This window comes from Falco rusticolus, chromosome 4, assembly GCF_015220075.1.
Source record: "Falco rusticolus isolate bFalRus1 chromosome 4, bFalRus1.pri, whole genome shotgun sequence".
Classification (NCBI taxonomy): Eukaryota; Metazoa; Chordata; class Aves; order Falconiformes; family Falconidae; genus Falco; species Falco rusticolus.
In genome coordinates, this window is record NC_051190.1 from 97,692,987 (window position 1) to 97,720,552 (window position 27,566).

A 27,566-nucleotide genomic window follows, 5' to 3' on the forward strand; every position below is an offset into this window, starting at 1 on the left:
TGCTAATTTCAGTCCTTCTCTGCTTGTCTCAGCTGTTCAGGAGATGTTAGACACAAGGCCTGCACACTAAATACATGTGCCTGCTTTGTTAGAAAGAAACATCACCTCAGCTTTACTTAACCTCACCAAGCAAAGTCCAAGCTCCACAAGTATCCACTAAAAAGCAGTTATAACACTGCAAGGGCTCAGTGTGGAAAGATCCAATACACTGAATCCCTGTTTAGCTGCAGGTACGCCCCTAAGAATGATGATGGAGAATTAAAATTCCATTCCCTTGTGCTAGTCAGCAAGGATGAATTCAACTATTCAACATACACATGCAACCTCGGTGTATTAATGAACTAGCATATAACCAAACTTACCCATTATCCCCTACATCTTAGAATATGGCTTAACCTTCTTCTCAAGGCCACAGAACTAACCTTTAATATGGTTAACATTACTGACCTAAAAAAAAAAATATCTCCCTTGATTAAAACTGAGTCTCAGAGCTCTTCAAATCAGTGCTTAATGCCAAAGTCCTGACATTTGATGTTACGCTGGGTGGACAGAAAAAGTAAGCAGGCTTAAAGCCTGGTACAGTAGCATCTGTGAAACATGCTGTTCTCAAGTGAAAATAAGACCCCAGAACTAAACTTGCATAAAGAAACCACACTATCTCACTCCACGCAGCTATCGTAGCCAAACTCGCAAGTGACTAAGCCCATTGCTTTACTTCCAGAGATTTTTCTAGCAATATCTGGTTCTTTTCAGTGTGCAAATGTTTAACTTACAGCTACTGACAAATATCTTCTCCTTATCCACTATTCAAAGCAGAATGTACCAAAGCAAAGACCATCAGCTCCCAAACCCTTTTTTTCTACTGACATGTAAGATCCACAACATTCAACATCACCTTGACATTTATTCTCATTAAAATTCCACATACAATGTTACTGCTGAAAGTGACCATGGAATTAAGATCATGCTGCCTTCAAATTTCTTGAAGAATCTGCTGGAGGCACAGCATGCTCCTCAATGTTTTAATATTGCCAGTACTCTCTCAGAATGTAATAGAAAAAATAATCTAATGCATGATAGAATGAACTGGGGAGAAGAATGACATTTCTGTAGGGTTTTTTTAAAAGTCTTCAGAATATTCACTGAGTTTGTGGGTTTTTTTCTTTCTTCTGGGAAGAGACAGCACTGATTGACTGGCTCAATATGTCATTTAGAAGAGAACTGGTTTCACAAAAAAGTCTCATGTCATGTGGATTAGCTTAATGGACAGAAAGCCACATGGTATCTAGAATTTTAATCTACTTGAAAAGGGAAAGTGATTGAAGAAATGCTGTACAATATGTTCATATAGTCATACCCTACGCTGACAAAATTAGGGTGTCAGTGTTTAGATCAGAGCACCCTGTGGATGAAGAATACCACTGATGCTGAATCAAGAAAAGACTAAGATGAGCAGAAAAAAAATCACTTGCAGAAGTTTCTAACCCTTGTGTTGTCACCTTTGGTGAAAATAATAACTCTTGTATTGTCAACCAGCAGATTTCCATGTCACTCTGCTTTTCCCTTGACTTCCCATCAAGCAACTCATCATGTTTGGAGTGCTTTTATTTTAGCCTGATTTCTTAAAGCAAGTTTTAAAATCTTGAGGATGAGAATCACTGCTGACAACTTCTGCCTCAACCACAGAACTTTCATGGTTTGGGTAAAAGATCATCTGTGCAGTATACAGATCATTGGGGAGCTACAGTACAGAAAGGACTCCCACAGGAACTGCCTGCCATTAGGAACCTCATCACTGCTCAAAGTTGCTCTCAATTAACACAAGTCCTCTTTTCATGGCAATAAATATACTTAACAGAGAAAAGGAAAACGCAAATGATAACAATCAGCACAGAATTCTTCCAGTTAATTATACCTAAACCTTTACCAAAATTTGAAAATAAATATTATTATAACACTTACTATCTGAATGTAATAAATATTTTTCCATTTTAGGTATGTGAAGGAAACAGGCAATTGGACTTGTGCCAGTTTAAGAATGAAATTACTGCTCATTACTGGCTTTCACTTCAATTAATTCCCCTTGACTTTATCACACTTAGCAATATATACCACCTCCCACATCAGTCCCCACAGAAATTACTCTCCTCAATAACTGACTGCAGATTGATGCTAATCAGAAATTTGATCACAAAAAATCAATTTATTCCATTTTCTTTTTCAAGGTACAAATACAAAGGCAAATCAAACACTAACTAAAAAAGAACAAGCAATTCTTTTCTTCTCAAGTGAAAAAGAACCTGAAACATTGCTCTTAAGTTCTTATTAACTTAAACAATTTCCACTGTAGCTAAACTAAAGCCAGAGCCGGACTGAAAAACTTAGTGGTTCTGCTTGCTTAATATAACCTCACATTTTAGTAAACTCTTTAAACTTCACTAGAAATTTACTTGATTTCTGTTTAGAGATTTTAAAGCAATGTCACAGTTGCAGTGGAAAAAAATGCATCCTCTCAAGAAGGTTTTGGCCTTCCTCCCACCCCCTCCATAAAATGCTGTTTGTAACCAACTTTGTCAAAATAAGCAATCCAGGCTTCACAGATCGGCGCAGGATACACATTTCTCTTCAGTAAAAGAGTATCCTATTAACCATTGTTATACTTCAGTATTGATCTGGAAGCTCAAACACGTCTTACCTCAACTTTTTAAAAAAGCACCAAGTTCCACTGGGTGCTGGCATTTATATTCATAGATTCCAGTCATGCTCAGCAAGCAGCAATTAGAAGATACCCCTTGAGTAACAGCAATTCTAAAAATAGTCTGTATGCATCACAGAAGATGAAGTACCACTTTCCTCTAAAGTAATGTATGCTGTACATTCAAGTATAATTAGCACACTAGACTTCATAAATAGTATTAAACTAATTACTGTTTGCACCACTAGTGGCAGATGTGGTTAGAGATTATTAATTACAGTGGACAATTTCTTGAATTTAACATACCCAATACAAGGCAATTTCTCCACTTCATTTTGTGCCTGAATGGCTATTTGCTGAGTGTCAGGTAGGCTTCTAAATTAGGAAGAACTGTTATTTATGAAAATAAGTGCATGAAGGAGCAGATTTTCTTTCTTAGGAAAAAAAAAGTGTTCATTGACAAGGATAGATTTATTTTTAGTTAATAAATATATACCTATTCTAAATCAGGGAAACTATTCTACAGCAGTGGTATGTGTCACAAATATACAAGCACTGGACAGGCAGGAAGTTTTATCTCGAGCATAAGGTTAACCAATGTGCTCAGATGGATTTTAAATAAACAACTAAAACTTTCAACATATGTGAGATGAAGTAAACTGTTCCCCAGAAATTTAGATACTTACATAAGACTCACCTACTGCTAGTAAGGGGTTACTTAAAAGACAGTGGGATGGTCATTCCCTGGCTTCAGTACACCATCCCACTGAATGTGGGGCTGGGAGCAGGGAAAGAAGAGTCAAAAAGGAGAGCTGTCTCCTTGGTGCTATTTTTTCAGGGAAGAACCCCCAGACCATTAAAATTTAAACAGCTAGGGGAATTTTATTTAACATGCTGACACAATTTATTACAATTGCGGTAAATGCTGATGGACCTCCATAAAAAATGGCACATATTTCTGTCAATATAAGACACACTGATAACCCACCGAATTAAAATGATTATTTTTAAAAATTGAGATGATTCTAGAATGATAGTGTCGTAATACAGTCATAATACAGTGACTTGCACGCTGACAGGCATGTAGGGAGATACCAATAGGCATTCATACCTCACCTACACTTACATTTCTTTTCTAGACCATAATTTCCCATATTACTTGAAAGTAAATTGAACCGTTCGGTTCTGTACTATTTCCCTTCTTCCTATTAATTGGCTAGATTTTTGTGCATAAGGACCATTTCTTGATTATCACTCCTTTACGAGCATTAATGAAAATAAATATTAAACTTATTTAAACTCCAATTTGTATTTTTTATTAATTTTACTATTTTCACTTATTAAGACTTTATAACACAAGTACTTAACTAACACACACCCCCAAACAGGATTCAATTTCTAAAAACACTTGATTTCTAAGATCGCCCATTCTTATCTAGCACAATCCCCAAGATCACTCATTCTTAAGTATTACAATTTACTAATGCCTTTCTTGATTTAAGTGCTATATTGCGTGTGCCCTTAACCTAACACCTATACAAACACATACATTTCATTTTCAATTAAATGGCCACCCCAGTAAACATGGTGGAAATTCAGGTACAAAAATGCATTGGTACAGGTTACAATTTGTCAAACACTGATACAATACATTCTGACCTCCTCTGATACAATACATTCTGACCTCCTGATTTGCTAACAGCTGTTTCATAATGTAATTGTTCTGCCTTTAGTTAGCTTAGCTGACAGTAAAAAATCTAACAAAAACTTGAAAGAAAACAAATCATAGTGATGTAAGAAGCTTACAGTATGTGTGTTTGGTAATTGTAATGCAATTTTTAGTAAGCAATCTGTTATACTTAAACAAAAAAAACAATCAACCACCATAACTGCTATTGATGACCTCAGCAGGAAGGGTATTGAAGGAATGGGATCTTCAACCCTCAGAAGTGGTCTTTCCAAGCTATGTTAAAAGCATAATGACAAATAAAGTGGTGACATTTTCACTAATATATAGCAACATACTTACTTGGAGGCTGAAGAAAGACATATAGAATCAAGTGTTATATTTACATGAAAATCATTTTAAGAACTGTTATTTCTAAACTTTAAGCCGTTCTTATTCTTCCTCTGAATTCTCAACTAAATCTAGTAAACTGAGTCTGAATGCCTTGCTGCTTCTTTGAAAATTAAATCTCTCTACAAACAATAAGGATTTTTTTTCCATCAAACAGAACCACAACACATTTTAAACCATACTGTAAACAGTTTCTAAACCTTCAAAACATTATATTTATCAATGGAATTAGGCCTGTTAGCCTACAACTATTTAATTTGTTGCCAGACTTACGGTCAAGCGATAGGTTGTCAACAACACAGGATGCTGGGTTACTGCTTCAAAGGTTGATAAAGTAATCTTAATCAATTCTTCTGATGCAGCTTGCCCTATTGGTAAAAATCATATTTCTTTATAAAATGCAACAGTTATAAGGCCTGCATATAAAAGTACTGCAATATCATAGGTTACCTTACCTATTGCTCCATCCAAGTTTGTTTCTCCTGAATCTATCGACCTGATAAAATTCTACAGAAGAAGCAGCATTTATGTTAAAATACTTTATAAACAAGAAGTAATCATGGAATAACTACAACATGAAATTCTTTAAGGGACCATGTAAATACAAAATTTTAATGTTCCTACATTATGAAAGACTGAAATCATTAATGATCTAGCAGTTTTAATCTTGCAAGTCTGTAATGCTGCTGGACATTTAAATGTAGACTACAGTAAGGACTATTACTCTGACTAACATCAGGAATGATAACATTTCCAGGTAAAAAGACAGTAACTAAATGTACAGAAAACTGTAATTTCTTAGACTACTTTGAACTACCTTGGACATGGCTGTGTTAAAGTAACTCATGAAAAAAAAACCAAAACCCTCCAGAAAATGCAATTTTCTGTTATTTGTACCATCTTTTTTATTTCCATGCATACTACACTCACTATGAATACAGTTAGACACAGGAGAACATACAAAAATGCATAACTTTCTATTAAAAATCACCTAAATTAGTCACCATTTTGAGGAACAGAGACAATGAAATATTAATAATCTGGGTTAAGTAAATATTGTACAATTAGACCCATTATTCTTTTGCCTTTAAATGTTAACTTCACTCCTTTCACTTCCATGCATAGCTGTTTATTTCATAAGGAATGTAAAAGACACATAATTAACATTTGCTAAAGAAGGAAAACTTCTCAGCAGAATTTATAATATGCTCTTTTTTACTAATGCAATATTTAAATCACAGATAATTTATGATTGATAAAAATCTTTCCCATTTTCAGTTTGCACACATCTATTTATATTATGTCAAGCATGAAGAAAAATGATGCTGGTTTTCTATTGCATAATCAGTTGAAATTTTGTTATATATTGAATTGGCAGAAGTGTCTACGTGGGTTATCTTCTCAGTATGTAAGAAACATCTGAAAGATTCTTCTCTAATTAAAAAAACAGAAGCCAATTATATATTTCATAATTTAAACGCATCTAAAAAACATAAAAACACTGCTTGTATTAAAAATAATAGTTATTTTATCTTCCTGATAAATTGAAGAAAATTACAAGATATTACCTAATCAACTTGTTTTGGAAGAGAGTAAATTATTTTGTTTGCTCATTTACTTTCACACCTAACCATAGTCTCAAGACCAATTTGGAAAAATCAATATAGTTGGTGCAAACACCTTTCCAGCTACTAATGCTTATTTCCTTAATTTTATATTAGAAACACAACAAGAAGATGTATTTATTAAAAAAAATAGTAATCTGAGTCTTTTTAAGCAACAGAGAGGAGTAGTGTGTGTGTATTTCACTACAGGTGAGCCGGTGCCCTATTGACTGCACTAGGAGGTTACTATTAGCAGCGCTTTTGGGGCAGAGCATGTCCTCCATATATTTCTATTCACAACTGAAAACATGAAAGGACTGTTCTGACTCCCTCTCAATTTCTTTGCACAACACTACTGAAAATTACAGTGATGATGAAAATAACTTCAAAGCAGCAAGAAAAAAAATCTCAATGAACAACAGTTACAGTAAAATAACTACTCTTTTCCTTCCAGATATCAAGCACACATCTTTCCACTCCTACTCATTTCTTATTGTTAAGAGTAAGATTTTTTTAATAAATCAGGGGAGCAACATCACCAAAAAACCTGAAAGACTGACTTGCTAAAGTCTTAGAGGTCTCAATCCTAGCACAGTACTTCAAAAAACTACAAGCTGATGACTGAGTGTCCCTTTATAGATGTCAGTGGGAATGTTGCCAACCCCAAATCTCCAGAGTAGACCGTTGTCTGATAGAATGGATAGCGACTGTTCCAGAAGTAGTTATGTTACCCATATTAAAACACAGTTATAAAATATGGATTCAAATTTGATATTCAGTTTTCACATATACTACTTTTCCTCCCTTTTTCATGTGTAAATTGAAATAGTATATGTAAGTTCCTGAATTGCCTTGTTTGGAGACAGAAGGACAAGATACAGGAAATATTCGTTAATCATCTCCTTCTTGATTTGAGAGGAAAGCTGTACTAATATAACTAGCCTGACTTACTCAGTCAGTAGTTCAAGCAAGCTGGAGTAACATCAAAAGAAAACTTACATTGTACCTGCTCTGCTGTACCAATATCGTTGACAGAAGAATTTCACCTTCTAGAAGGTTGATCCAAAACTATTAATAAATCTAATGCATAGTTACAAATGTTTCAAAGAGATAAAAGGCTTTGTAATTGAATATCTGCAGTTTAAATTTTTTTTTCTTAATTCTAATGCTAATTTTTATACAAATACTTCAGTAGAGCTAAATGAAACCCACATTTTCTTGGAATCAAGTGTAAAAGGAGGAACAGAATTGAATCTGAACAGTAAGCTTTACTCTAGCTGTTCGTGGTAAAGCATTTCTTCATGCTATTGTGGAAGTAAATACCTAGTTGTCATTTATGAACCCATTTACTTAAAAGTATTTTCCTAAATCAATATACAACTTTAGTATATAATTTTTTTTCATTTAGCAGAAACAATCGTTTATACATTAGGAAATTACATTACAACAGTACTACTTAATTTCTGCTATATTATCCTATAGCAAAGTTAAAAAGTTCATTTTCTTTTGCTAGTATCATAAATAGGTTGTAGATGTCAACACGGGACAAAGATCATAGTTCTGTAGCTTACAATACTCAGCTTTTCATCAATACAGTGTAAAAGTACTGGCAAGAAGAAAAAGGCAACAAAAGGAAAGAATACCTCAAATATAGATTAGATTATAATTTATCTTTCATTCCTACTTGTAAAATTCTAGAAAGAATATTCTGTGTATATTACAGCTAAACTTTTCTATTCTAAAATAAAACATGCAGGAAATTCTCAGTTTATCAAACATATGCAGAGTTCCTCTATACTTGGACACAAGGTAGAATATTTTGTTTGACCCTATAGATTACTACAGAAAATACTTTATGGTTATATATATAGTTTTGAATATAATCAAAGCTTACATTTTATATTCAGAATAAAGTTCTCTCTCCAATTTATACATCTAATGTAATTCTATTACATGGAAATAATTCCCAAAATTTTATGTGTATTTTGTAAACAAGATTTATCTTATACTCACAAGTAAGGTCCCATAGTTGAAAAGAAACTCCTCTGTGACTATCTGGGGACGAAATACCTATTTGAATTTAGCAAAAGTTGAAAATAATACATTAAATGCTTATCTTATGACCAAAGTAAGATGTATTTCACAGCCATATTAAGAGGACAAAACATGTATCTGCTTCTATCATTGGAGTTGCCTTCCAATGTGCAAAAAATAAGGCTTACAACTTTAATGCTATTACATAGCTGAAATACTCATCAACATATCTACACATTAATAAGAGTTCTGTTTTATCCATTCTGATCATGACTGGCAGAAATTAGATCTCGGGAAATGGCAAGCATTTGCCCTTTGTTTAACAGTTTTTGCAGGGGGTGGGAAAAATTCTACCTGGGATGTCACAAGATGAAGCACTACAGGCATCATAGGAAGGCACATCTTCAGCTGTTTAGCCTGAACTGTTGATGGGTGTTTACGTCCAGAGACGTTAGTTAAGGCAGTGAGAATGTCACCTACAGAAAACAATATTTCAGACTGATCTAACATAACTGCTTTACTAAACAACAGCAAATGACATATAAAACAGCTCTGTTCCAGTATCCACTGTTCAAACCAGTCTTGTCCATCCTGCTGAAAGTAGTGTTCATGTGACTGCATGATAAATCAGGCTGATCCAGCACTTTCCTAGCTCAGTGTTCAGCCAGGCCAATTTCCTGCTGTGGCTACAGGGACAGGCACACAGTGAGGACAGAAATACAAGACAGGTGTAGAAGCAAAGATCAAATTATCCTTCTTGGCAGGGTGGACATACTGGCTGTAGGTGGCTACATATGCATAGAATTATATTCCTGAAATTCTATGGATGTGATTCTATTTCCAGTGAAATAAAAAGCAAACCTCTCATGAGTTCCAGCTGACCCAGAGCTGAATTCACCATGATTACTGGGTGACATAATGCTCAAGCAGCATGTTTTTCCTGCCGTATAGTACTACTGAAAGAATGAAATTAACTTCCTCCCCTTCCCAGCAAAACATCTTGCCACCAGCCATGCACACACACATTCTCATACACAAGTTTAACAATGATGCAAGTGACCTAAAGCAACAGGAATTCTCATGTTCTCATAAAAGAGGTAGCAGGTGGTCAATGAGAGAACTTAGTTGCCTCCATAACAAACCCCAGCCACAATAATGAGGGAACAAAATTTTAATTGCAACAGTGAAGAGAATACTTCGAACTTCAGAAGAGACATATAAAATCAAGGAACATTATGCTAAATTTGTGTTACTTTAACTATTGTCTCAGAAAAGCAAGATCTCTTCTGCATGGGATAAACAGAAGCAGCAGGAGAAAAGTCACAGCTCGTATACAAAGAAAAATTCTGTTCCTATAACCTGAAAATATTAAAAGCCAAATCCTGTCTTGAAAAACACTTACTACATCTTTCTCCCCTAACAAGAGGGCTGCACAAAACTGTAAAAGGGAAATCACATAGACATTAAACAAATAAAGGACAGGATTCAGTATTTTATATGATTTTCATGCCAGCAAAGGCCCTTCCTTTCAGAGCAAGTCAGAGTTTATTCACGTTGAAGAATAGCAATGCTTTTCTTCTGCTCCCATGGAGTTCAATTTTCAACATAAGTAGAAACAACAGAGCCTGGCACTAAAGTAGGTTGTAACAATACCTAGCCTTAAAGATTTGATTCGTTCTGTAATATACTACTCAAGAAAAATAAAGCATTGCCTAAAACTTTTTAAATACATAAACCAAAATATTGGGGGTTTTATCAACAGATTTTTGTTCTGAATTACTCACAATACTGTATTTCAACAAGACCTCTCCATGGTTAGCAACAAATAATTTAATGAACAGTCTACTCTCCTGTGTTTTAAGGCCTATATAATCAGCATATTTGCCAATTTTGCAGTTGATACATAGATCGATATGGTTGCTTTAATTTTCAGCATGATCTAGGCAATTTATATCTACTTCCTAGAAATAGGTTAAATAGTATAAATGCAGAAATAAAATTACTTTCTTACCTACAACAACTTAAAACTTTGAAAATTATCCACAAGATGAACAATTCATTTAATTTGTTTAAATGTATCTTTAAGGCCAATTTCTACAATTTGTTAATCTATTTGGATTATAGCTACATCTGGTGGAAGAAGATGGAATCAGTAAGAAGCTTACATACATGCATATTAAAAAAGCCAGCTAGGATTACTTCTAAATCAACAGTTAAACTGCTTTTAACTGTTCCAGTTTGCAATTCTGATTGTTTGTTGGGGTTTTTTTTGGAGTCCATGGATTTTACCTCCTCAAGCAGAACATGCTCCTTTATCATTCAGCAAAAAAAGCAAAAAGCCTTCTAACAAAGTGGACAAATACAGATAGCTTAATCTTAATAAAAACAACAAACACACAAATCTAGTTTGGAAAGGAAAATAAAATGTAAAAATAATGCTTGATATATCAGTTGTCAACTATGCACTGAAATTGTACATCAGTAGTAAAACACCCAGCAGAATACATGCTAAAGCAGTTGATGTATTATAGTGATAGTTACTATATATTTGATGTACAGTACTTTCAGGTTCTAAGGAATTATCACGGCCTACTATATTAGTTGCCTATAGTACACATAGACAGTACGAGGTGAATTGCTGCCTCCAACATTTATAGTCCGAGACTTCCAAATCCTGAAATACAGTCAATATGCAAACCTGATATTTAGTTAGAAAAAAGGGATCAGGTGTTTGCAGCAAGGCAAAAATTTGCGTTGTCATAGGGAGTAAAATTTATTTTAAAATAGCAGCATGATATTTAGGTCTAGTGACTTTTGCAGTGCTACCACTTCATTTTCAATGTTCTAGTGATAATGTAGAGAAAGTGAAAAATAAATCAGGTATCATCTAATCAGAAAATAATTTTATGAAAAGAATTTTTTATCGTTTAATGACAAAGCATACACAATCAAGGTTGGTTTTGCCTCCTTTCTTTTCTTGAATACTCACAGCACTTCCTTCCTCATCTTCCTGTTTAGCTTTCTTCCTCTATTCTGTGGGAGATCTCACTCACCAGTTTTGATAAGAATCTTAACAATGATTCAGACTGGCCACACCAATTTCATACTTTCTGATTCCTTCCTTTTTGTCTCCTTCTTTTTACATTCTCCCTTTTTCCTTCCTGCCATCCTTCCCTCCCCTTCTCTTTCTCGATCCCTTCTTCCCCTCCACCCTTCCCTCCGCTCAGTTTCTTCCCTTCTCCTCCCCTCCTCTTTCCTTCCTCTTCTTCCTACCCTCCTCTCACTCTTTTCCCTCTCCCCCCTCCTCCCACTTTCCTTCGTCCTTCTTCCAGTTCCTCCCTAACTCCCTTCCTTATCTTCTTTCCTTTCTTCCTTCATTCACTCATAATTATCTTTTTCAGACAAAGCCCTCATCTTTCCTCATAAAACACCGGCACTGCTTTTTCCAGGAACAACAATCGCACTATTCTTGCTCATCTAGGGGAACTTCTGTCACATTTCTTTTATTCAGTATCAATCCTACATTCAAATCTCACCAACAGATGCTCCTTAATTTTTCAAGATTTTATCTATTATTTTTTTGCAAATGGCCAAAATTCTCATGCCATCTCATCACCTTGTCTTGACTGACTCCCCAGATTCTCAAACTGATTTTTCTACTCCAGTTTCTTCTATGGTTCCCCAACAAGCTCAAATTATGTACTACGATTTGCAGGTTTTGTCCTATTTGCATGCATGCCCCAGTACCTCATCCCCTCTTCCCCAGTACTTCATCCCCCTATGACAAGTTTGAGCATAATTCAATGATGACAGGACTTCAGCTGCTATATCCAAGCAAATTTGTTTGAACACATATGAACAGCACAACATTCAAAGTAACTTTATATCATTCTAAAGGCTCAAATGCTAGTGAAATTTGAGCAGATATTCACAAAATTGTCCAAATGCATATTGTTGGTACAAAAGCCACTTTGCTGGAACTGCAGGTCCTTACTCCCAAGTATAAGGGATGGGCTCGACGTACTAATGCTCTCTCAGAGAAAATCTTTGCATCTTTCCTTATGCATAAGCAAATCAGTTTCAGACATCTAGAACAACTGAAGTATCTAGGCTGAAATTTCCCAGAAAAATTGCCTGAAGCAAATACTCAACATAGACGTTCCAGTGTAAGGGATTAACATGTACTCACAGATATGCCCCATTGCATCTCTCCTAGCTCTGTGCTTCATGAAGCAAATCTACTCTTAGGTTTTTCAGTGTTTGGAATATCTTTAGAACATTGATAAAACTTGTACATTTGGGCCTCATTCCTGACTGAGTTGATGGGGCTACCATTCAACAAACATGAAAATATTAACATAGAAAATCATACATTCCAATACAAAATATATGATCATGAAACAACTAAAACCAACCTCATGACGTTAGTCTCATGCAAACTTTACATAATCAGACAATACAATCTTTCCAACTGTATATGCAAGGAGATATTTGTTTCTCAAGGGAGTAAGCAAAAGTAAGATTTGTTCAGTGAACCAATGAATTTACCTAGAATTCCTGGCAGCTCCTGCACAATGTGATAGATGAGGAGATCCAGGCATTTTGACAGGTATTCACTGCCACCTTGCTGCTCTTTTCCTGGCGTGGTCTTTCTGCTGTCTCTTTCAATATACATCACAAGCCTACATTTAAGCAAGTGCAAAACATTACCTCTCATAACAAAAAATGGAACTATATCTCAAAAGTACTACTGAACCAGACACTTCTAGCATCTGTGCTTACAATCAAGACAATATATTAGTTCTCTGTTGCTCTGCAATTCTGTTGAAATTTTAGACTTTTTCTTTCAAATAAAATTTTCAGTTTTTAAAATAACACAAATGACTGAGTCAACAAACAAGAGGAAAGCAGCCCTTAAGCTACTGTAAAGAAGGGCAACTCTACCAGTTTAAATTAATATATGATGTTAACATAAGGAGTGAATCCCTCTGCAGACTTAGACAGAGATATACTAATTTTAAAACTAACTTTATTTTGAAATATATGACCTATATGCACAATATGAGCAAAAGAATAAAGACATCAAGAATTCCAAAAGCAAGAACAATTTATGTCAGTGTAGGAGGAGATTAATTTTTCAGTAAAGAAAAATCATGCTACATAAATCATGTTACATAGATCATACTACAACCTATCAAAATGTTAGCATTAGTTAGAACAGCCATATTGAAAGAGTCCAGACTAGCCTTACATCCTCTCTCTAGAAATCTGGTGTTCAAGATCTCCAAAGACAAACCCCATGCTTACACTCGAACTGACAAGTGCTGCGTAGCTATGCTGTTCTGCAGAATGACATTTCTCACAGTAAACTATGGTAACTGATTTATTGGCCATTGGCTAACTTACAAGAGATTGCTTTAATAATACACCTGTAACAGAATGCTTCAGGCAATATTTTAAAATGCTCATTTGAATAGACAGAAGGGCCAGACTTCCCTTTAGGGGCATAATATTGACATCTTTGTTTCACATTCAAACTCCCTGGGGGTCCTGTGCAAAGAACCATCATTCACTGGTGAGTGAAATTCATGCTCTGCTTTCTGAGACTGTACTTCAGCATTTTTTATTTTTTTTTAAACCCCTTCTTATAATAAATGCTCTTTTATAGAAGTATGAAAATAACTTATTTAAACTGTCTCAAGTGTACATAACAAAACTGCAGGGCGTACAAACACAAAATTTTATCCCAGGAACTATGTATTTCCATCAAAAAGCCACTTTAGTCAGAAAACTAAAAAACACCTAAGAATGCATTTTTCAGGATGACGTCTCTAAACAATGATGACTGTTATGGAATATAAACAATGCATGACTGTTATGGAATACTACAACTCACCTTATCCTTCCTGAACTGTGCTACAAAGACAAAGATAGAGATAAATCAAAAGACCCTTCTCCAACTACCTTTCACCTCTGCAATAGCCCAGATGCAAGACACTGAGCTGCACTTCCCAGAGACTATGGGGACATCTTTTATTTTTCTTGCACTCTCTGGGAATTGTATCAGATTACAAGGAATTTTGATTTGTCTGGGAGAAGACAACTACCTAAATATCTCACATTATGCTTCAAATAGAATTTTCCTTTTAAAAAAAAATATTTTTTTTTAATTTAAAAAGTGTATAAAGCCCTCTAGGTTTTCCAGACAACCATGTAAATTTTACTGAAAAACTGTTTAATTTTTAACAAAAACATGTTCAAAGATCAGAGTTTGTATGGATTTTTTTCTTGAAGAAAGCCCTTCCATGATTTAACAATCATCTGATTCTATATGGAAATATGTTTAGATCTGTTTCAGTTTTACTTAAAATAGGCTGAACAGACTTCAACATGAAGGGAATTCTTGGAGGGGGGCGTGGGATGGGACAGCGGTTCTTTTTTAAAAAGCATGTTCTACTAGTTAATCACATTTGAGAAGCATACAGAATATGTTCATTTATTCTGAGAGGAAAGATACAAAGTTTATGTAAACTCATGCATTCTCTCTTTTTGTTGACCCTCCCATCACAAAACTGTTTTTCACATAAAGATTTTCTCAAAATACACATAAGTATTTCTTCCCTGACAGTACTTTTCAACTATACATTTTCTCGAGAAAAATGTACAGATCCATATACAGGCAGGAAAGCATTAGTATCATTATTTTCCTTTGACAAATTCCTCAGTCACATGTAGAAGAACTGATCAGTTACTTTTATTGCCTGAAGAATCTCAGTGTTTTGTCTAATGGGCAAAACTATGCTTAAGGAAATACATTTATTCAACTCTCATAATGCACACGTTTGTCTTGCACTCAACAATACATGGAAAAGTATGTAAGTGTTACTATAAATAAGTTAAATATGATAAGGAATAAAACACTGTCTATGAAGCCAAGTTTGATTTTTAAAAAGATTTCTTCAAGTATCTGTATTGCATGATATGGCCATCAGCGACCTTCTACACAAAAAAAGGAAAACAACCCAAGTTTTCTGAGAAAAGATGTGAAGAGTGGAGCAAAACCAGAATTGGAGTTAACAGTCTTGAGTAATAGGAATGCGAATAAAGTCTACTACTTAAACAGAATAAGAACTGTTCATTTATAAAGATGATAAATGGTAAAAAAAAAAGAAGATTTAGTCAAAATTCAGAAGACCGAGCAGAGACATGGTAAAACATGGTCTTCAAATATACAGAAGTCACTGTAAGAGGAAAGAGGCTACATTATTGTCTGTGCTTAACCTGTAGAATTGACATTTCAATGAACAAACAACAAGAATTTTTAATTTGTGTTACTAATAGCTAACAATTAGAACACCTGTCAAAAAGAGGTCATGAATACCCACCAATTTCCACCAATCATTAAAAAATATTTCTCAAGCATAATAGACCTTGGCCTGGATCAGAAGAGTAGACTCTGCAACTACTCAAGGTCTCTTTAAGAACTGTTTTCTAAAATTCCTTCATTCCCTTCCACCATTTACCACCAACATCCTTAAAATCAGCTTTAGGTATCAGTAAGATTCAGTTACAACTTCACCAGCATCTCATGTAGGCGGCAGATGACTGAACCTAAATGCAGGAGGTCTCCCACTAGCAGTCCTCCCTCTACTTCTCTCTTCAGTTCACTAAGTTCACAGAGAACGACAGACCTCCAAGAATCTAAATGTCTTGCATGCTCTGAGGACATATACAGGCCATTTACCCCAACAATTCAAAAACCTGTTTTTAGTTAACCTGTGTTAACCAAAAAGGATGAAGATTTAAAACAATAACAAAAAAACCCCACCCAAAATCACCACTCACAAAAATCTCTGCAAAATTATGTATAATTTTGATTACTAAACAAAAGCCTTTTCCAGTGTCAAACAAGATTTAACTTGAAGCTGTAAAGACATATGTAGTGTTGCCATGAAACAGTTATTACTGGCTGCTTTGGCATCTGCATCAGGTCCTTCAACCGATGCATGCTGAAAAATTGCCTTATACTTATTATCTTTATCATAAACAGATTTTATAATCTAAAGCAATATAAATCCTGTTACAGGGACTAGCTAAAGACAAACTAATAAGTAGAAATTATGCACATTTTACTACACTCATATTTCTCAAATCAAACACCTTCATAAAGAGCATTGAATATATCAAACATTTTCAATAGTCATCCAATTGATAACTGCTTACTGTACTAGCAACTTTGAATTTATAAGTCTTAATTTTGAAGTAACTTTTCTGTCACAGAACTGGAGACATTTAACTAAAATACTCCAATAGGAATTCAACAGTATAAGCCAAAGAATACCCATTATCTCTACTGGGCTTAATAAAATTTTTCCAGAGTTCAGGATATTATGAAAATAGCTGTCTCCACATACTATGAGTCATTTATCCTCTCTCGTGCTACTGTAGCCATCTCACCTTCTCGATGCAAGAGAAAAGTTTTAGTCTAGATGATCTATCCTGTCAAGAGATATTCTGGTCACTGAAGAACATTTATGAAGAAAACATAACAAATTAAGAAAAACAGTTTAACAATTCAATAAAGCTACTAAAAGGCTTGCCTGTTTTTTGCCTAATGTGTTATGTTATGTATTGGTCCCTAATCAGCTCCGTCTGGAGCATCACGATAAAACAGCAGGATAAAGCCAAAATTCACAATACAAAATAACATCCCAAATTCACAACACATTCTCTTCAGAAAGGCTACACATTACAAAGAATTATAAATAGAAGAGACCAAATTGTTGATAAAAATTAAAGCTGTTCTCATAATACCCTAGGTATAAATAAACAAATTGTAACTGTCAGTACAGGGCTTCTCTCAGACATTTCTTCAAACACGCAGCTCAGCCCTACGTACTATAACAAGCATATGAATAGCAGCAGTCATTAAAAATCTCACCTCTCAAAAAGTCACTAACGAATCATTAGAGACATTTTACACTAACCAGAACACATCACCTGATAAAACATTTCTGGAAGTATAAAAAGATACACATGAAAAAGAAACTTGGATTCAGTACTTATTCTCTGTGATCTACAGAAATTGGGATACCTACAGATTTGTGAGTGGAGGGGTATATAACAACAGCATCCCACAAGACATCCTCTCACAACGCTTCATGGCATAACTCACCTGCTCCTTCCAATCCAGCCCTCTAGATCCAATGCATACATCTTAATTCTTCTCAAACATCAATATACGATATGAAGTTATATTTGCTGTAAATGCAATTAGATTTACAGCTATCCTTAAGCCTCATTCTTTTTTACTTTCAGTTCCAAACCTGCTTTATCCCAATACCATTAAAACTGGGTTGACACTACATTTTGCTGTTCTTCATAATGAACAGTAGAAAATACAAATCCAAATAAAATTTCTTTCATCTTACTTCTCCAATCACCCCAACACCTGGAGACAATTTACATTCTAACACAGTCTAATTTCCTCATGTCTGATATGGGACTATTTTTGTGCTATCAGAAGATCCAAAATTCAAATAACTATTCCACCTTAAGTCAAATATAATTTTAGTGCAATCATTTCTTGCAAAGTATTTTAAAACATAGAAAAAAATAAACAACATATAGAGCCGAGAAATACTATTTTATGTGTCTATAGTGAAAAAACTATGGATTATACCACACCCCAAAATAAGGAAGGTATATGACAGACCTTTTTATTTTACTTTCCCACTATACCAACAACTCACTGTTGCAGTATTTGTTTTGCCCTACCCAAAGCAAAATCTGCTCCTTGCTAATGGCTCACTGGGATCACAAGTTACTTTAAAAGACAGTCTCCCTGTAAGACAGCGTTTTCCCCTTGTGAGTAATCATCACCTGATGACCCCAGACAAAAGAGAATGTTCTTTTCTTGATATCCTCATGAATAAAAGGATTCATATTGCACAGAAATTAGGTCACTCCTAAAACACTGGCTCAAAAATACAACACATTTTAAAGTAATTCAGGTACAACTTTAAAAATAACCATTAAATCTCCAATTATCTTCCATTGTCACCTTACCTTGCTTGACAACTGAGTAGCAACATCTCCCTGTTATTAATTAAAACTTGTAGAAGGACCAGAAAGGCTTTTGCTCGAATAAAAGTTGAAGGACTTTCAAGTAAACGAGTAATGGTAGTCACAAAATCCTTGGTGGAAATAAACACAAATACATTAATTTTATTTTATGGAAAAAGGTTATTTGCACTGTATTTTAACACTGTATACATTTTAAAATTGCTCATTTTCATGTGCATGTGCATTCTATATTCCTAAGGTATTTTTCATGTCACTCATGGCAAAAAAAAAAAAAAATATCCAGAAAACATACTAAATAAATTCTATTCAAGACAGACTGGCCCAGTCCAAGGCTGCTTTGTACATCTTCTCAAAAGCTGCAACAAGTAAGGACTATCTATCTAATGTACTGTGTCCAAAATTATACAAGATTAACTACAAAATATGAAAAAACTTTTATTTTAAAATGTCTTACCTTAAGGATAAATGTAGGATACTTTAATATATTTATTTTAAAAGGAGACTGAAGGATTTTCAGAATACATAAATATTTCAGCACAAACATGATTGTTTGCCTATTAATTCCTATATATGTAGGAAGATTAAAACCAACACCTTTGTTGGACACAACCATGTCTACATCAGACACTAAATTATACAACAAATGCTCTAAATAGATGGCAACACTGCTTCTACCTTCTCTGATTGTTCTTATCTAAACTGATTTTATTTTGGGTTCATAATGTTAATAACATCTTTTCTAGGAACAACCCAAATAAGGACTTGGAAAGAAAGAACTAGGATAAACCACAAGCAGTAAGGAGCCATAACTTTCCTAATCCTATAATCATTCTCCAGCCCTATAATAAAGTCAATTTATAAGATGCTAAGATCCTTGTTAACTTCTTCCTTCCTGTAAATACAAATGAAAGAATAATTTTAAAAGTTTAATAAGGGTAGTGATAAATACACAATAACCACAAATATTTCCATGTAGAAATTTAACAATGCTTAGCTGACTGGATTCTGAAATCACAGCTTTCTTCTTTCTTTCTCTCTATTTTGCCCTGTATATTTTAAGGATTTTCTTCTCTTGTTTCTGGAATGTGGCCTGACATGTGGAAAGATGCGAGTTTCATCTGTACTGCCTCAGCTTTCAAGAGAATAAAGCTGAAAATCATCAAAAGGAAAAAGAGTTCTCATATTATGAAGAACAGAATCAAGTATTATGAGTTGTAAAAAGCATAAGATGAGGATCATTTATGCTCTGTCCAATGATACATGTTGTAACTCCTGAAGAACCAAAGGAGAAAAAAAGAAATAAAAAAAGGACAACCTCCCCCATATGGAGTATCCTCTACCTCTGAGGAGTACAAATGTCCACTACACACCTGTTATCTTCTACAACAATCAATTGGACTATTTGGTAAAAAGCCAAACCAACCCAACCCACAAAAAAAGCCAAGCCTCCACCTTCAAAGATGACCTTGTCGGCAGGTATTTTTGGATCAGCTTTTGATCAGAATGCCTTGTTCTGAAAACACAAACCCTACTTCAAATCTCTCTCCCTCTCAAAAAAAACCACCACAAAACCAACCCAAAATAAAAAAAAAACAACAACAAAAGAACAAAAAAAAATCAGAAATAAAGAAGTTTAAAATCCTGCTGTGTGATGTGCATTTAACATACCTTTAACATACCAAATATTATTCAAATTGCCTTTCAGTTATTCTGTCAGCAAAAGCAGGAACTTCATTGTCATAAAAGTGAAAATCATCACTGAATGTAATTTATTAGAGACAGCCTTTGCAACAATTAACTATACCTCTTTACAGAGTCTGGAAATGGAACAGGAGTGTAAAAGCTGGCCAACAAACCATCAGATTTTGATCTGGTATCATTCTAACACTGTCTTCAAAAGCAGTTATCATAGGCAGTAACGACAGAAATCACAGAGAAACAAACTGCTATTAATTATTCCAGAACTGTTTTGTTGTATTTCTGTAATTTCTTTCGTAAACAGAAGAGTTCCTCAGTCTTGCAGTTAGTATACATAAGCTGTATAAAGTTTACTGCTTTAAACACTTCAACAATTCATGGAGCATGACTTGTAGCTTCTCCAGTATGAACCTGCAGCAGTAAAGTTCTTAAGTTATAATCTACTAAAAGCAAAGGTTGACATTTTAATAAAATGGGGGTTTATGGGGGGTTTGGTGTTTGTTTTTTTTTAAATGAAACTACAGAACAACCAAAAGAAGTTTTTACGTTAGGAAACCCTGTAAAGCCTCAGAGTTGGTGAAAGAGTATTATATAATGCAACACTGCCTGCTAACATAAATGGATTCAATAGAGTAAGTACAGGAACACCAGACACTTGCAACTACAAACCAAAACACATCTGACTATTTTTAGTCCTCATTGTCTCGAAAGCAAGAATATTTCAGTGCTACATGTGGGGGTTACCATGGGGTATGACAAAGCTGTCAAATAAAATCAGTTACATTAGGTGCATCCGGGAATGTTCTAATAATCTAGCTTAAGAAATAGATGTGACATTTTGGAATTTGCTTTCCTGGCAGGTTTGAGAACTGCAAAACAGCAAAAGTTTATCCAAAGAAAATCTGAAGCACATCTTTGCTGACCTGCAGGACTCAATAGATCAGAAAAGCTAAAAATGGCTGAAATACCATCTGATACATTAATTATTAATAATTTCACTGTTACATTGTTCTTTCTTCTCCTGCAACTGTTTGATGTATCCATGGAGACTCTGCAGGGTAAGGACACTCTTTTCATTGCGAGTGAATGCACTGTCGATTCCAACAAGATCATTATTTTATATTGGACACTTAGTGATACTGCAAAGCAAGTTTAAAACAAATCACAAAAAGCAATGATGTTTTTGAATTGGCTACACAAGGGGAAAACAGTCAGACCACGATTTCACTATGCAAGAACTGAAGTTGTGATAGTGAGCATTTGTTGTATTGTTGCATGTTTTCAAACTCTCTACACATTGCAAATGCCTCCATATTGTAAGAGTTACAAAGACTTTGTTAAAGGTATTTATATCTTTTTATTAATTCATACTGATATTGATGAAACCATCAACACCAAAGGTAGGTCTTTGTCCACAATCAGGTAAAAGACACAGAACTGAAAAAAACTAACTGAAATATGAGGACAATGTTTATAACACATGTATAATGCTTTTTTCCAGCGTCATAATTGGACAGGACCAAGATAAAAAGACAGTATGGCCAATGGTGTAGGGAAATAAAGAAACAATGCCATTGTGACAATGTATTGCTGTAACTATCTGAAGAATTTTACTTACCAGTACTTCAGAAAAAACAAACAAAAAATACCCCATCCCATTATCTGACCTCTGAAGAACCTAACCACATTCAAAAAGTTATGTGACTGGTTTTTACTCATTCAAAGGTAAATCTTGACAGCTAGATGAAAGTAATTGGCAATTTATTATTTTTTGGTCTACTGCTATAGTCCACCAAAGATTTTTGATTTTTAGTTCTTTTTCTATGCTTATTTTAAAAATACAATTTTGGCTTTTTTTGTTTCCAAGAAACCGAAACAGAAAGGCTCTGTGTCAAGAGAGGGACAAACACAGTCCCTTTTAGCTACTGTAGTTCTCTGAAGATTTACACTAGCGTAGCTGACCACAGAATTGCACTTCTTCGTCTTCTGGCTTCTATTTCATAACTGGTTTTATCACTGTTCTTGAAGGGAGCAGAAAACAAGGGCAGCCTTAAGTCTGTAAGCTAAGAGAGATTCCAGGTAATGTATACAAAGCTAAACGATCTCCACCTGGAATTTATATCTTTAAGCATCTTTTAATACGTTGGTTTGCAGCTGTATTAAAAAGTTAGTCACAACTTTATCACTACCTTCTGTGTAACACTGAGGTTCTGCCTCTTAGGCTGCTGTATACAAGAGTACTACAGAAAGCAAAACACTTTGTAGGCCAACACTACCCACTTGTTTATTCTTTTCCCTTCTCTCATTAAGGTGCACTTCTGTGTCATGCTCATGGACTATTGAAAAATGTATAGATTATTAAATTCACTTTTCAGCAATACAATGTTATTACTCCAGCTAACATGATAGTACCTGGCAGTTCAATTCAGGAGCAGGATTCTGGTTTTAGATCCTATTCAAGAAAAATGGAAATCTAGTTTTTCTTCTAAAATCCTGCTATCTGATTTGAGCAAAATAGACATTCTATGAGATACAGATTTATCTGAGCTGTAAGGCAGATACAGTTACCACATCTGGGCACATGCAGTAAAACTAGACCCTCTACCAATTTTTAAAGTACAATGTCTTTTCAGTTACAGCTTTGGGTACTATTCACACTTGTATTATTAGACAAAAGAATGTCTACATGTTCTAATCTGCAAAATTGCAACACTTGTTCAAAAAACACCTATGACAATTCATTAATGATTACAAAGCAATTTTAAACCCACAAAGTGTCAGCTGTTCCCATACTGCATGCCAACAAAATACTTCCTGTTTTCCTATAAGTAGGAGAATTTCAGTATCAGAAAGAGTCCTTTTAACCATATAAATCTTGTACAAACTTCACAGAAAACATCATGCTGTAGCCATATGCTTGTTACACGTTGCATCATTTCACTGAATATTCAAGTCAGCATTTTTTGAATATACTTCTCTGATTACGCCACCAACTGACAGTAATGTGCGCTATCAGAAACTGTGACATTATGGGGCAATTTGCCACCTGTTAGTGCTGTAGTAGTGGAATCTCTGGAAAGCTTAAGAACAGCTGACAAACATTTACAAAAACACACTGGCAATTCTGACAAGGCACAGAAACAACTTTTAGTAAGAGAATGAGTGATTTCAGGCTGCAAGAAGTGATGGGTGGAAAACAGTGGATTACTTTTTAATTTAAACATTGTTCTAAAAACAATGTGTAGAGAAACCAAATTGATCTCTCCCAACTAAAGCCTAAACAGATTGTTACAGTCAAGATGACCGTCAGGTTACAACATACATTACAAGAGAGTATCTGATGAAAACATAAGCTAGAGTTCCCGTTTTCCTTGTGATTTTTATCCTTTCTAAGCAGAGAGGGATTACTTTCATTTATGAATTGTGCAGACTTACTGCCAAAAAAATAAACACCATTTCTCTAAGCATGTAATAATTTGGTAATCAAAATAGAAAGCTCTTCATCACCTCTTCCTAAAATTATATTAGACATAAATCAGGACCAGTAGTTTTATTCAATGACACTAAAAATAAAACCATAAGTTATTAAAATGCTAATTTCTGCAAGACATTTCACTTACAAATTGGCCTAAGGTCCTTTAAGGAGAGCAAAAAGTACAGCTTTAGATCCAATCAGGACACTCATTATTTTCTCTTTTAAATGTCTAAGACAGTTATGTCAAATAGCTGTCCTCATGCATTCCTTATTGTTTTTCCTTAGGGCCATTATCAGTTATAGTCAGGCTAGAGTTTTCCGAATTGATTGAATTCTAGCTGCAGCAGCAATTTATATACCCATTAGTACCATCTCTTGAAGATCTGGGAGAAAGAAAGAAAAACTACACACCTTGTTATTTAGATTTTAAGCAAATAAAAACAACATAAACACATTCCTCATTTCCTGCTTTTCAGATACTTGTCATTGAGTTATTTTGAAAACACAAAAACACTACCAGAGCCAACTTTAACTTTCCATTAGTGAAATTCAATGCCAATGAATATTACTAATACGAAATCAAACCTTTTCTTGAATCAGTCTCTGTAGATGAATCCCACATGACAACATTGCTGAAAACATGGTTAGCATGTACTGCTGAATTTTGCATATTCCATTTGCCAAGGAATTCAGTACAGCTGTTAATCCCACTTTTTCAATAACACTCTGGAAAGCATTAGGTGAGTAACGAGTAATTCTGCACAAAGCCTACAAAAGTGAAGAAAAAAAAAACCAAACACACCAAACCATCATTATTTAATGGAATTATCATCTCAGGAAAAACAATAGGAATAAAAACAGGTGATGACTTTTCCAATAGTTTAGGAATATAGAAAATTAATAGTTTAATTCATAAAACAACTATTAGGAGGAAAGGCTACTTTATTTTTAGAGACCTGGAATTATTCTAAATATGTTGCTATACACTCCATGCAGCTGAAATTGAAATATTTGGTACACCAAGTCATATTACTCTTTCCCTCTAGAGAACAATAACAATGGAGCAGCATAGTCCATGACAGAGTCTTTTGTCAAGCACAGGATGGAGGCAGCATCAGGTAACACTGTATTAGAAAAGACCACAGGCAGCAGAAAATAGAGGTGGCACACAGCACAGAAATTCTTGTCCCCCATAGAGATGGGCATCTTTCCCCTCTATTTCTGCTCATGGACTATAATCTGATATATAGTAGATCACTATCTGAAGACTATCTTTAGATCAAGATAATACTCTAGATGTAGATACTTGTTAAGGAACTGTGTTTACTGTAGTAAACATGCAAATTATTCTCCAAATGGTTGATTTAGAAATATCCGTGATTAATACAGTTGTAACAGAAAATGCAGATGCTGACTGCGCTCTGGTGAAGTGACCACAAATGTGTTCAGTATTGGCAGTTTCATAACAAACATTACCAAACAACCTCGAGGGTGGATTCATCTCCAAGTCAGCACAGCTTTTCCTTTTGGTACCTCTGGAAATGCAGCCTTCAAGATACTGTAACTGCTTTTGTTCTCTCCAGATAAAGAAAATAAGACTCTTCAGACATTTAAAAATTCATTTTCTTTGGCCCGAATGTAGTGTTACGATACGAAAGCAGATTACGTCAATTATTTGATTCACGTGAAAATACGAATTGGTTTTAGAGAAAAACTTTGAAGGCGACTTTTGTTCTGTGTAAAGTAGGCAATATTACTACTGCTTTGTTCTATTCACACCAGCTATATTTAGAAATTGCTACTTACTTGGTATGCATTCAATAGCGAGGTCACATTTAAGAGAAACTATAGTCAATTACACCCACAGAATACTATCATCAGAGAAGTTTCCCATGTAAGAACCTCAGAAACTACCCAGCTCACCAGTGCCCTCAGAAACATTACTCAAAACATGCTAAAAAAATAAAAAGGCATATAAGACAATAAATCAATAACTTATTATTTTTAAACAGATATTTTATTGATGTCGTTCATCTACTCTGATCTTGTTCTTCCATGTACTTTCTGGTCCAGGAACCAGATCGATTGCAGCCTTTTATTTTTCCTCTTTCCCCCCACCCCCACTTTTAAAACATAGACTATCAATCTCAGTTTCTTAGTACAGCATGCTCTATTTCCCCAAGGATGCAATCCAGCCCCTCACCTCTAGCCCTCAACATGAGTGGGCAGGAGGTATGCGCATTCACTAAGCTTATCCTCGAGGGTCGTATTAACAGTGAACTGCTGGGACCTAGGGACAGACTGTGTCAAAGCAACATGGAACCTGGTGTGCTAAGGGGGTGTATGCAGACTTGCCAATGCCTTAGCTCTCTGCTACAGACCTTGTCAAACAAGGGTGACCATAGCCACAGGCCATCAGATGACCTTCAGGCAAATCTGACGGGAAAGACATGGCTGTCTTCTGGGATCATATGGCAGCTTTGGAGACCGCAGGAATGCTCCAGCTCACCAACCGCCAAGGGGAGAAGCTTTAAACTCCCATTAGCTGGTATGTCACAGGGTGCTCTGCCGTATGAGTGAAACCAACCCTTCAGCAGAAAAGCAGATGATGGAGTTTAATGGAGGATAAAAGACTAAATATCCTAAATCACTTCAGTAGATCCAGCATCTGGAGAGAACAGATGGAGGTAAGTCAAAACGTGGTGGAGCAAGAATTGAGAATCAACGATGAGAAGAGGTAAGACTAGAGCTCACACCATTATCTCTCAGCAGCATTATTGGAACAGGAAATTATCATCACCATGAGAGTGATCCTGGAATTCCAGGAGATTCTCCTGGAATTGGCTTCTCTGCCCTTGCTCTCTGCGCAGCCTTAACCAGCACCTTTTCTCCCAGCAGCTCCAACCCTAGCATCATGATCCTTATCAGTCCCTTCCAGCGTGAGATAATCTACAATTCTATGATCATCTATGCCCTATCTGTTGCTGTCCGGTCTTACATGCCATATGTTGGCTGGACAACATGACTCTCTCAAGTCTGAGAATGAACGCTTTAATGTATCTGCAATATCCAAGTCTCTGAAAGTAACTATTCAGCACCAATTATTTTATAAATAAAATATATAAAAAACACAAAATAAAACAAAAACATACCCCCAAAAGATTGTGGTGAGCTTTCCCAAATTAGTTTCCACTTAAGTGGCTTATGCCTTGTTACTCCTACCCCAGCAGAAAAAGACATCTCTTAGAAACAAAATCAAGAATTATTTAAAAAAAAAAATTAACATGTTCAGTGTACTAGAAAGAAAATATTCTTCTTGCTGCTGAGCTTGTCAGAATGTCACTTTGACATCTTACAGAATTACTTTTTCTCTGAGTCTAGCAAAATGATAAAAAGATACAGCTTTCCTGCAGGCAAAATTTGTGATATTTACCTGAGGCATGTTGGACTCCAAAGTGAGCACAAATACTGAGACACAGTCCCCATTTGCCACCTCTGACAGACAGGACAAGGTAAAGTGTCATTTTGTGACTCCAGAGAATGAAGATAGAGAATCATCTTGATGTATTTTTATTATTGATTGAAATAACCATAAGTAAAATTCCATAGTGCCTTACTGCTAATATACTTTGCAGGAAGACTGCTAGCTCTAGGTAAAGACATGATACATGTATTTCTGAACAGAAATATATTTTTACATGTTAATATAGATGTCAGTCAAGAATAAATTCTTCAGGATACATTCAAACAAAGCAGAAATGTCTGCATAATAACATACAATAGGACACTGATGATCTCAATATATGTGGTCATGCAGAATAAAAATGCCTACATACCTATAGCAACAATTTCATGAATGTAGAAATTGTACAATATAGCTGGAGAATACGTTAGTAC

General features: G+C 35.0%; 1 protein-coding gene across 3 annotated transcripts in view; it reads right to left on the reverse strand.

Annotated features, from left to right (window-relative positions):
- ULK4 (unc-51 like kinase 4) overlaps positions 1-27,566 on the reverse strand; it is a 249,764-nt gene that overhangs the window by 152,389 nt on the left and 69,809 nt on the right. For all 3 annotated transcript variants that reach the window (XM_037383381.1, XM_037383380.1, XM_037383379.1), the window contains exons 21-27: positions 24,255-24,437; positions 18,479-18,606; positions 12,959-13,092; positions 8,765-8,886; positions 8,390-8,446; positions 5,228-5,279; positions 5,046-5,140 (exon numbers count right to left, since the gene is read on the reverse strand). In XM_037383381.1, the coding sequence (XP_037239278.1) occupies positions 5,046-5,140; positions 5,228-5,279; positions 8,390-8,446; positions 8,765-8,886; positions 12,959-13,092; positions 18,479-18,606; positions 24,255-24,437 (771 nt within the window). The remainder of the gene's footprint in view (positions 1-5,045; positions 5,141-5,227; positions 5,280-8,389; positions 8,447-8,764; positions 8,887-12,958; positions 13,093-18,478; positions 18,607-24,254; positions 24,438-27,566) is intronic.